The 12,654-nt window shown below is 39.9% G+C and overlaps 1 protein-coding gene across 9 annotated transcripts in view; it reads right to left on the bottom strand.

Moving 5' to 3' along the window:
* Nucleotides 1-12,654, bottom strand: part of ACACA (acetyl-CoA carboxylase alpha) — a 280,609-nt gene that overhangs the window by 162,251 nt on the left and 105,704 nt on the right. For all 9 annotated transcript variants that reach the window (XM_045773207.2, XM_045773206.2, XM_045773203.2 and 6 more), the window contains 2 exons: nt 9,274-9,384; nt 3,504-3,713 (listed from right to left, as the gene is read on the bottom strand). In XM_045773207.2, coding sequence (XP_045629163.1) covers nt 3,504-3,713; nt 9,274-9,384 — 321 coding nt within the window. The remainder of the gene's footprint in view (nt 1-3,503; nt 3,714-9,273; nt 9,385-12,654) is intronic.

The raw sequence follows: 12,654 nt of genomic DNA on the forward strand, positions 1-12,654 counted from the left end.
AGCAGAACTGTCCTACCAATCCTGGAGAGCTCACCTCAGATTATGATGGGAAGGAAAGATAAACTACTACCTCATCTGGGTCATTTTATTTTTTGGATCTCTTTATTAAACCACTTAAGTTGAATACTAATCAATACAGAAATCATAAAATTCAGGTAGGATGCAATTATTTAAAAAAATTAAAATATGGGACGCGAGCTTAGCAAGAGAGTAGTGGGTAGCAAGGAATCAAATACTGCAGACTTTGAAAGGAAAGGTTGTGGCCTCATTGTTAGGCTAATAAAACATTCAGTAAACTGTCTTCCTCAATAACTTGGATGGCAGACAACACACCAAGTAAGCCCTAAGAAAAAGTTAGAAAAAGTCAGAATGTAAAAAAACCAACTGCTTTTGTACCCCAAAACCAGGTTAGATTCTCACCCGAAAGCAACCCAGTATCAAAGATCCACTAGTAGAGGAAAACTTAATGTATCTAGAAATCGTGGGACTGTGGTTACTACTACCCGAAGCTGGCTGGAAGCAAATAATCCAGAAATTTAACTAAATTTCGAAGGAATTGTATTTCTAAACATACCACAAACCTGGCCTTGAAAAGCCTGTGATTGATAACTAGAGTAATATTTGTGGCCCCACTCTTGCACCAGCTCTGCCAAAGAAGGCATAGTCTCCAAGGCCCAACCACAGAGAAAACTCAATGAGAAAGAACTTTGCAGGGAACGAAGCCAGGTACCTCAGGGATGATGGGCAAGGGATTTAGTGCCAGAGAGCAGAACCAGAGGCAGTGAGAGGGCTAACTGAAATCATAATTCCTGCCTAGAAGGATCTGCTAACTGCTATGGACCAATGATTATTGTATATTTTTCATTCTTCTTTTTTCCAAATGGGAGTTATTCTGTTCATATTGGGCAGATGCTGGAGGGAGGTGACCAGGGATAGATAACTTGTATTTTAGGCCACTGGCCCATGAAAAGCCACATGAACGTTTAATGCAGAGAACCGTATATGACCTAGAGATCCCGGACTCTGAGCTGACTGTAGTAACTGGATGAGACTTTGGTCTGTCCTCTTTGGGGAAAGACTAAGTATGTTAGTGGAAGTAAGAGTGAGAACAGGGGTGTGAAAAGACAATGGGTAGCCAGATGAGCAGATTGAGGCAGATTATTAAATGCCCTCCTCGGGGTGCCTGGGTGGCTCGGTTGGTTAAGCATCTGCCTTCAGCTCAGGTCATGATCCCAGGGTCCTGGGATCGAGCCCCCTGTCTGGCTCCCTGCTCAGCAGGGAGCCTGCTTCTCCCTCTCCACCCCACTTGTGCTCTCTTGCTATCTCTCTCTCTCTCTCTCAAATAAACAAAATCTTAAAAAAAAAAAAAATGCTGTCCAGTGATTTTTCTGTGTGTCATTCATCTAGTAACAGCATCTCCTGAATTTCAGCTGAGTATATGGCCACCCAGTTAGTGACTACAATTCCCAACATCCCTGACAGCTAGATGTGATTGTGTAACTGAATGTTGCCCAATGGGATATGAACAGAAGTAATATGGGTAACCTCTAGATCATATTTTTATATGCTTGCCCTCCTAGTCCTTTGTCTCCTCCTCCCACAGGCTACAGTATGAACCTCATCCTGTGAAGCAGCTTTAATCATGAAGATAATAACACCTTAGGGCAAGGACTGGCAAACATTTTCATTAAAGAACCAGATGGCAATTATTTTCGGCTTTGTGGCCTATATAGTTTCTGCCACAACCACGCAACTCTGTCATTGCAGCGATAAAGCAGCCAGATCAGACAAAGTAAATTAGCATGGCTGTGACGCAATAACTTTTTATTTACAAAGAAAGTTGGCAGGTTGGATTTGGCTAATAAGCTGTAGTTTGCTGACCCCGTTCCTAGCACAGCAATAAGCCTGGGTCCCTGGTACCAACTCATCTCACAATGATGGTGAGAATGAGAAAGAGAATTTATACCTTGTTTAAGCCACTGAATTTTGGAGGCCTCTTTTTTTTTTACAGCAGTTAAAGAATAATTCTTAATAAATTTACACAATGTAGGAATTAAACTTCCAACACAGATGACCATATATTTAGCTTGTTTGAAATTCAGGAGAAAAGAGATGGAAAATATATTTCCAGTAATATGACTCAGTCACTACTTCAGAAAAGACCATGTTCAGACCCCTAAACTGCAACTGTTTTCAAGGGACACTGCAAGATTGCTGAGAGATTCTTTTCTACACAAAAATATAGAATATATAAACTTTAGAGATGTGTAAAGGACCTTTTAAGAGATAATGGATTTGAATAAATATATCTGAAGATTCAAAGATAATCAACTAGAAAATGGAACTACCTGCTTATCATGAGCTTATTAAAAAAAAAAAAAAAAAATCCGGGGCGCCTGGCAGCTCAGTCAGTTAAGCATCCACTCCTGGCACTCTTGGTTTCAGCTCAGGTCATGATCTCAGGGTCATGAGATCGAGCCCCATGTCGGGTTCCGTGCTTAGCACTGAGTCTGCTTAAGATTCTCTCCCTCTAGGGGTGCCTGGATGGCTCAGTTGGTTGAGCGTCTGCCTTTGGCTCAGGTCATGATCCTGGAATCCTGGGATTGAGCCCCGCATTGGGCTCCCTGCTTAGTGAGGAGCCTGTCCCTCCCTTTGCTCCTCCCCCTGCTTCTCCCCCTAGCCCCTTCCCCTTCTCGTGACTTCTCTCTCTCTCAAATAAATACAATCTTAAAAAAATAAGTGATTCTCTCCCTCTGCCTGTTCCCCAACTTGTATATGCGCGCTCTCTCTCAAATAAATAAATAAAATCTAAAAAAAAAAATTAAACAGTAAGATTAAGAATCCCTTGGGGCGCCTGGGTGGCACAGCGGTTAAGCGTATGCCTTCGGCTCAGGGCGTGATCCCAGCATTATGGGATCGAGCCCCACATCGGGCTCCTCCGATATGAGCCTGCTTCTTCCTCTCCCACTGCCCCTGCTTGTGTTCCCTCTCTCGCTGGCTGTCTCTATCTCTGTCAAATAAATAAATAAAATCTTTAAAAAAAAAAAAAAAGAATCCCTAAACATTTCTTTTCTTTACCCCTATTCAAAATAGTACACTAGGGAAGCCTGGGTGGCTCAGTCAGTTAAGCATCTGCCTTCAGCTCAGGTCATGATCCCAGGGTCCTAGGATCCCACATTGGGTCCTTGCTCAGTGAGGAGCCTGCTTCTCCTGCTGCCTGCTGCTCCCCCTGCTTGTGCTTGCTCTCTTTCTCTCTGACAAATAAATAAAATCTTGAAAAAAAAAACAGTACACTAATTTTTTTCAAAAGCATTAACTAATTAAGAGCCCGAGATGTTTAGAAAGAGAACAGTAGAATCAGTTTTCCTTTAGGAAAAGAATATAATCTTATCAATTATCTAGAACCACTGTTCGAAATTGTACTATTCTCAGACTAGTATATGAATTGAATGAGCAGTAGTCCTGTGTAAGAAAACACACATTACAGCTTTTCACATACACACCTGTTCCATATGTTCAAACACAGCTGGAGTAGCGATCGCAGCAGGTGCTTCCTCAATAATCTTCTGATGCCTGCGCTGTACAGAGCAGTCACGGCCAAAGAGAGAGATAGCATTGCCATACTGATCTGCTAAGATCTGTACCTCCAGATGACGAGATTGTTTGGCTAGTCTCATCACAAATATAGGAGATCCAGGGACTTCAGCTTGCACCTATATTAGAAAAGGAAATAAAACAAATTCTTAAGTGGTAAGCATTTTTTCTATCCTGAAAAGCTGCTTCAATTTCAACAGGCAGATGCCTAGAAGTGTCAGGGACCACGTGAATTAGTAGCAATACTGAAATGAATAAAACATAGCTCATGCCCTCATCTATTTTTAAGATCCTGCATTCCTAGTTATATAACCAATATTACTTGGTGACTATGAAACATAGGAACATCCAGTGTGTTACAAAAGTGAAAAACAAAATAGTTTGAAAAGACACACACACAAATCCCACAAAAGGGTAAAATACTGCCATCAACTACAGACAGCCAAATATACACCCTGCTCCAGACAAGGCGCTTTCCTGGTTCGCATTACGTCACGGACAGTGTTGTAGTCAAAGGACTTGGATCTTTAGTGTTGAGGCACACTGCCACTGGAGATAGAGTTCTACACTGGCAGTTGCTTTCTTGTAGAACTTTTAATGATCATCCAATGCTGTCTGGCTTCCACTGCTCCCACTGAGACGTCAGCTATCAATCATATTGTTACTCCTTTGAAAGTAATATTTTTACAGCTGCTTTAAGATTTTCTCTCTCTCTTTTTTTTAGGGGGTGAGGTAGCAGAGTTACTCTGGTAATCTTAGATGTGGTTTTCTCTATATTTGCTCTGTGGGGCTCATAGTATTTTCGTAAATCTGTGCTTGGTATCTTTTATAAGTTCAGATAATTCTTAGCCATCATCTCTTCAAATACTGTTTCTGCTCCATGATGTCATCAAATATTGCTTCTGTTTCATTCTCTCCTCAGAAATTCCAAGCGCAGGATGTTAGATCGTTTCACTGTATCCCATAGGTCTTTTATGTTGTTTTGCTATGTAGCAAGTCTCCCCAAGACTCACTGGGTTGCTCAGGACATCAATCATTTTATTTGCTCATGATACCATCCTCGTCTGGGCAGTTCTTCTTCTGGTCTTGCGTGTGCATTTCATCATCTGGTAGTTCAAGTGGGGCTGAATGTTCTCACTCAGATGTCTGGTGACTTGTGTTGACTGTTGGCTGGTAGGTCCAGGGAACCCTGACTGGAACAGCTCATCACTATAGATGTGGACTCTCATCCCCCAATGGGCTAGATCAGGCTTCTTCAATGCAGTGTTCCAAGAGGATGAGGGCAGAAGCTGCAAGACTTCACAAGCTCTAGGCTCTAGAATTTACACGACACCACTTTTGCCACACTCTAATGGTATAAGCAAGCCACAGGGCCAGCTAAGACTCAAAGGGTGGGAAAAGAGATGCCACCTCTTGATGAGAGGAAAGGCAATCACATTGCAAAAGGATATACATACAAGGATGGGAGGAGTTATTGTGGCCATCTCTGCAAACAATCTACTATGGTCCGCCCTCTGGCCACAATAATTCATATACCTCCCACATGCAAAACAGACTCACCCCCTCCCAAGACCCCCAAAGTCATCCAATCATGGCATCAGGCTTGACGTCCATTTTCTCATGAATCATGTCCAGATGCGAATGAGACTCCTTGGGTGCAGCTCCTCAGGTGCAGTTTCTCTTGATCCAACGATCTGGGAACTAAAAAGACAAGTTATCTGCTCCAACACCCCCAACATTCAATGATGAGATGGGGAAAGAATAACTGTCAAAGATATTCCTGTTCAAAGAAGAAAGGATGGGAAGTACACAGCAGTCACTGTTCCACAGCAACTCTTTAATCCAGATGGATGCATCTCAGGTTCCCTGACTCTAGGGGCAGGAAAATTTTGTTAGGGTCCTTGTTCTGCTCCCTGGGAGTGATTTTCCTCATCCATGGCTTTCCTCTGCTCTTAGCTCTGCCCTCTGGGTGCCCAGCTCTGTTCTGACAAATCTCTCTTTTTATTAGAAATGACTGATATTTACAGCTGAATAGCTTTTTCAGTCTGCTTCTTGTTTATAGAAAGTTGAAGACACAGAAGCCTCTTTGAAGTCTGAACTACCTCTATCCCTTTTGGACTCTTTGGTGTAATCATCAATACAAGTTTCTTGAAAATGTTGTGGGTTTCCTATGAATCGCACTGGGGGATTTACTCCTTGCCCCAAAAGATACATCCATAACTTTTCTGCGCAGACGTGTCTATACTTTGGGCATATCAGGCTGCCGTGGGACAACACCTTTAAGATTCTCTGAAGCTCTTTCCTGTTAACTGAGAAGGTAATCTACCAGGTAATGTCTTAAATATTTCTGAGGCCTTAAAAGATCTCACAGGTATTCTTGACTTGGCCTTTACACTGAGGTCATTTTTTACTTTGCAGATCTTTTGCCAGGTGGAAAGACTGGGAATGAGAAAAAGTTCTATCTTCAAACTCAACAAGCTTGAAACACTTTCATTAGCTCATCTCTCTCTTATAGGTTCCTTAGCAGAAGTAACCAGAAGGATTTAACAGATGCTTTCAACACTTTGTCTAGAGATTTCCTTAACTAGGTCCATGAGTTAAACAAATTCTCTATCTTCCAAGTTACCTCAGGCAATTGTTCCGTCATTATAGAACATGCGTTAACCTTTTTTTTCAGACTCTACTAACAAGTCCCTTACGGCCTATCCAGCCTCCACTAAGTTTGTTCACCATTCCTCCGGCCTTCATTAACAATCTCCTCATCATTTTTTCAGCCTCGACCTATGAGCCAGTCTTAAAGCCAATGTCATATATTTTACTTTTTGTTATGGCAGCATCACACCTTTGGGGTATCAGTTCCTGTGGCAGCTACCCATTGATGCCTAACAAATCACCAAAAATTTAGTAACTTACGACACCAGCCTTTTTATTTTATTTGCTTACAGCAATTTGAGCGGGGCCCAGTTGGGTAGTTCTGCTGATCTTGGCCAGGAGCTACTCATGCAGCTGTAGTCATCTGGCAACTTGGCCGTGGCTGGATGGTCTAACAGGGTCTCACTAACATGTCTCAAATATGATGCTGTCAGCATGTAGGTCTAGGAAGTCTTAGCTGGGACAATTCATCTCTGTATCGTGTGGCCTCTCTTTCTCCAAAAGACTAGAATAGTTTCTTCACTTGTAAGTCTGAAGCTCAATTCAAGAGGGCAAGGGCAGAAACTACAAGACCACTTGAGGTTTAGACTTCAGAACTTATACACCATTTCTGCTACATTCTCTTGGTTAAAACAAGTCACAAGGTTAGCCAAAATTCAAAGAGTGGGTAAAAATAAGACAGTCTTGATGGGAGGAGAGGCAAAAATCAAAGGGGTCTGCACAGAGAGACGGGAGGAGTTATAATGATCATCTTTGCAAATAATCTCTTACATGTTCTTTTCTGTATTTTTCATCCTTTTGTCTCTTCATGCTTTGGTCTGAATTTTCTTCTGAGCTATCTTCCAGTCACTAATTCTCTCTTCAACTGCATCTGATATGCTATTAAATTCCTCTATTGACTTATTTTTAGTTACTGTATTTTCAGTTCTAGAATCTGTTTCTTCTTTATAGTTTCCAGTTTTCCAACCAAATTCTTGTATTTAATTTCCTTGACTACATTAGGTATAGTTACTTTAAATTCCTTGTCTGACAGATCCATTATCTAAACCCTCCGTGGGTCTGTTTAAAATTGACTTCTATTTTTCTTGATTTTCAGTCATGTAATTTGATATGCCTGCTTACTTTGAAATGGCTATTTGATACTGCATTTGAAAAATAAATAGAAATAACTGAGGTTCTGGATGTTATTATATTTGCTTCTTTCTGGTGGGTAGTGACATCAGCAATCCTAGAACCCCTTGCTTGAATCAAAGGTTGAGTATTCTGAAGCTGAGATTTAGTCCCTGTGAGGGTTGGTCTATTTCCGGTTTATTTTTACTCCTAAGGTATAGTCCCTTCAAGATCCCAACCTAAAATGTGGGAGGTTTTCCCAGGGAAGCCTCCTTAGCAAACCCAAAAGGCTAAGTTTTGTTCTTCTAGTCTTGTAAGACTGTTGAAAACTCCAATCAGCTTTTTAACTGCTTCTTCTCAAACCAGAAGACATCTCTAGGGAAAAAGTGGCCTCAAATGCCACCTCCTTGGGTTTCCTTCTTCTCTTATACCTTAGCCCTATAACTCTTTACTGTCTTGAAAGGTCTCTAATGCCTTAAAATAGATTTAAAAAAAAAAAAATCTTGTCCAGCTTTTCTAGTTTGTTCTCAATGGGAGGATTGGTTTGTTATTTAGTTGATCATTATTGGAACTTGAGCACTTTCATGTAAAACTTCTAATCTTAGTGTTCTAGATTCTTCAACTATTTGATTCCACAGTAATAAGTAGTTTTGAAATATCTAAAGGAGTTATATTTTTAAAAAATTAACATGCTTTTTCTTTTGCTTCTAAGAGCAAAAGACCTTTTCTTTAGACCCCATGAGGCATTGATCTACCTATGAAAGTAGGTAAACTACAAAAGGAATATAAAGAAAAAGAAGGGTAATATTTGAATTCTGACATTCAAAATAGGACAATGCAGCAAAACAACACCTTTATCACCTTTATCAGATTGCTGTTGAATGGCTTAAAAAAAAAAAAGAGGGCAAAGAGAAGGTGGCTAGAGACACTAGTAAAAGGTAGTGCAAAGTAAAACAATGTTGGGAAAAATAAAAACAGTGGGAAGCTAAGAGAGTGAAAGGCCAGAATATGTCCCAATTTTCCTTTTTCTGATTCCTCTTTTTCTGGGAGGAGAAAAAAAGTGAGTCAAGTATGTGAGGGTAACTCTAGGGCAGGAAAGAAGAGACTTTTGTCTCCCAATTATCTCTCTAAGATTCTGAAAAGAGATCATTTTTTTGGCCTCCACAACTAACTTGTGGCCACACCACTTGGCTGCAAATCAGAGGGTTAGACACACAGAGATTTGAGGTTTAGCTTTCCTAGCCACCCTCTGTTACAGAATGTGGACCTGCCATAGGGTGCCTTGCGTGTGGTGGCCAGTAGCACAGACTAGGGTGTAGACTGCGGAGCTGGCCAGGTAGATGGGACACACAGCAAAAACTCCAGAGCTTGCAGCCAATTTGAACTAAAGTGAGATTAAATCAGTCAGAGAGCCTGAGCCTGGCCAAGCCAAGAGCAGCCAGATCAGGAGTTAACCACACACTTTATTTACAGTGCCAGCAGAAGAGGGACACAAAAATGTACAAAGGCATTTTGACTCTTCCTTATCACTGTGAGGTCCCATGAACCACATGCACCATACAAGGAAGAGATATCTGAGAAACTGAGCACTTCTACATAAGAGTGAATAACTACTGTCTGAGTTACCTTATTGAATAAAACCTTACACTGGGTAAGGTAACCTTACACTGCTCCAGCAGGTAGGAGCTAGAGAGAAAAACTACAGTACTTATACACAAAATTAAAATTAAATATTTTCTGGACATCCAAATTATATTATGACTCCTTATTATTATCTTTTACTTTATTGAGGTATAATTGACATACAACATTATATTAGTTTTTGGTGTACGACATAACAGTTTATATATCTAGTGTGAGTTAAATCATGTATCTCTGATATACATGTAAATTCAAGCAAACGAACTTGAATTCTACCTGTCTGAAGAGATTAGGGAAGTCATCTGCACTGTTGACTTTTCTGATTCCTTTCCCTCCACCTCCTTCTGAGGCCTTGATCATTACTGGATATCCAACTTCCTCTGCTGCCTTAAAGAAGAAAGAGAAAAATGAAAGTAAAAGTAGTATTAACACGGAAGGAGAAAACTGGCACCTTCTCCCTTTAAGAATGCTATAATTGGGGGCACCTGGGTGACCAACTCCTGATTTCAGCTCAGGTTATGATCTTGAGCCCCATGTTGGGCTCTGTGCTCAGCATGGAGTCTGCTTAGGATTCTCTCTTTCCCTTTCCCTCTGTACCTCCTCCTGCTCACGTTCTCTCTTTCTCTCTCTCTAAATAAAAATAAAATCTTAAAAAAAAAAAAATGCTGTCATTGGTAGGTCCAAAAGTAGTAAAATAGAAAGGTCCTGAAGACATAGGCAGGGAAAAAAATAGTGACATAGGTGAGAAAAAAAAAAAGTAGTGACAGTGTCTGTAGCATTAGGTTGAACCAAAAGAAAGTGCCTTTTTTTGTAGGTAAAAAAAATTTAAAATAAAATTTTTCATATGGCATTTTCATATTGTTCAAGCTAAGGCAATCCTGTATACGTCAAAAACAAAACTACATGTTTATGGGGCACCTGGGTGGCTCAGTAGTTAAGCAACCAACTCTTGATTTTGGCTCAGGTCATGATCTCAGGGTCACGGGATCAAGCCCCCATCTCAGGCTCCACGCTGAGCATGGAGTCTGCTTGTTCCTCTCCCTTTGCTCCTCCCCCACTTGCACTCTGTTTCTCTCTCTCTCTCAAATAAATAAATAAATAAAATATTTTTTAAAACCTATATGTTGGGCACCTGGGTGGCTCAGTTGGTTGAGCAGCTGCCTTCAGCTCAGGTCATGATGCCAGGGACCTGGGACTGAGCCCTACATCAGCTGAGCAGGGAGCCCTGCTTCTCCCTCTCCCTCTGCCTGCCGCTCTGCCTACTTGTTCTCTCTCTCTCTGTCAAATAAATAAATAAAATCTTAAGAGGAAAAAATAAAATAAAATAAGACCTATATGTTTATATATGATTACATATTCATTCATATACCCACATATCAGGGTGTTAAAAAAAAATACACCAGTGGTGATTTATAGAAGGAAGATGGGTAGATATACTTCCACTTTTTATTGTATTTATTTCTCTATTATTGGATTTTCTTATAGTATGTAGGTATTCATGTATTACCTCTAATTTTTATTTTTAAAAAAGGTGTAAGTAGTTCACTTAATAAAATGCTGATGGTCCCAGCAGCTTCTGACAACATATAAGATTCAACAAATCAGAACTCTCATGTATCCAGAAATTATTTCTCACTCAACTTTTTATAAAAGATAAAAATAACAAGACACTAAAATATTTAAAAAGTTAGTCAGGAAACTAATTTTCAACACAGACTCCCGTGGTTTTTGCATTTACGGCATTTGATAACGAGCAGGTAACAATGCTAAATCTTTCTGAAAATTATTATATATTTGTTAAGGAGGGAGCTAGTTAAATCAAGATATGTTCATCTATTAGAATACTACGCAATTATTAAAAGGGATGAGATGGCTTTTACATGTAACAATACAGAAGATGCCCAGACTGTATTGTTATGGCAAAAAGTAAAGTGGGGAAAAGTTAACCAAAATTTAGAACAATGAAGTCATTCCTTTGTCAAAACATTCCAGTGATTTACGGTTTCCATTATAACGATATCTAAACATGTGCCAAGGGAAAGAAGAGTATTTCAAATGTTGAATTAGTCGATTAAGCACAGTCCCATCGCTTCTAAAATTCTCTTACCTCTATTCACTTCTATGCTTATAAACAGAGTTAGCCTGATGAAACAGTGTTATCAAAGAAAGAGTTGTCACTGAGTGGTAAGTACCAAAAACTCAGCCACAAATGTGGAAAAGACTTAAAATAAGATAGTCCACATGATGTCAGTAAGAAGGCAGGCCTTTTAAAAAGATATGAAGTTCTAGGCACAGGTCATCCATTTAGAATTTTTTTTTTTAAAGATTTCATTTATTTATTTGAGAGAAAGAATGAGACAGAGAATGAGAGAGAAAGAGAGAGCACAAGCAAGGGGAGAGGCAGAGGGAGAGGAAGACGCAGGCTCGATCCCAGGACTGTGGGATCATAACCTGAGCCGAAGGCAGAGGCCCAACCGACTGAGCCACCCAGGTGCCCCTTTTTAGAATATTTTAGGAGAATTTTAATGTCACCAGGAAAATACATATACATAATAAAAAATAGGAAAAGAAACTGGGATTACTAAGTTATATATATCTATATATATAGATATATACAGTAAGACCCTAATTTTATACTTAGCATAATAATTATAAATATGGGAATCTATTAATAAAGATGATCACTATATGATAATAATATATACTATGAATCAAAAAAGCTGAAAGAAGATGTATGACTGTGTTATGAATATATCTCTATCTCTGGATGGTGGGTTTATGGGTGGTTTTATCATCATCTCTTTTCTGGCCTTCTAAATTTTCTACCAAAAATTTTTACGTTTAAAATTATGACCAGGAAAAAAAGGAACTTCAATTGATAAGCAAAATAGCTAGTTCTTTACAAAGGGCTTCTACTCTTTTGCAAATTATAGCAAATAGAGTATAGCATTTGCCATTCAATTAGAAATATTAATTATTCTTATTAAGGAGACTACAAGGGGGCTTAACTGCGTTCCTCTTGAATTTATAACATACAAAGTCAAACACGAATACTGTGTTTTTCTAAAACAGCCTCTTTCATCATCTACTTGGAAGCTTAACTGACACTTCCAACTATTTAAAAAGTGAAAGGGGAACAAACTGGAGAGAACTATAAAGGAAAGAAAAGGCAATGTTGGAGAAAGGATCTCCTTTTGCTTGGGTTCCTGTTTCTACAAGGATGGACAATAATTAGACACTTTCAGCCTCTCTTGGCTTCCTCCCTTACCCCTCCCCAAGGGAAAAAGAGTGAATTGTGTGGTTGGTCAGTCTACAAGGAGGAACTGAGCATGCATAGCTCAGCCTCTTCCCCTTTGGGATCCACCCACTGCACAGAACATACACTCTTCGTCAGCTCTCAGTGATACAAGAAGCTGAATGGTGAAAGCTCTGTCTCTGCCGCGGAAGTCAGTAGTTACTCCGCACCGCCAGTACCCAGTGCGTAAGCATACTGAACTCAGACGTTTAGATTACAAATCTGATAGCTGCTACACACTGAAGCCATCTTCGCCAACATCTCTATTTGTAATAAAGCTGCCGTTTCTCTGTCTGCCTGGTTTCTTGGTTCTGAATTCAAACGGGAAAATGTGTGTTGTTTGCTGCTCGGTCTACCCCCAC

The sequence above is a fragment of the Ursus americanus genome, chromosome 23, assembly GCF_024610735.1.
Source record: "Ursus americanus isolate L20-20 chromosome 23, mUrsAme1.1.p, whole genome shotgun sequence".
Lineage (NCBI taxonomy): Eukaryota > Metazoa > Chordata > Mammalia > Carnivora > Ursidae > Ursus > Ursus americanus.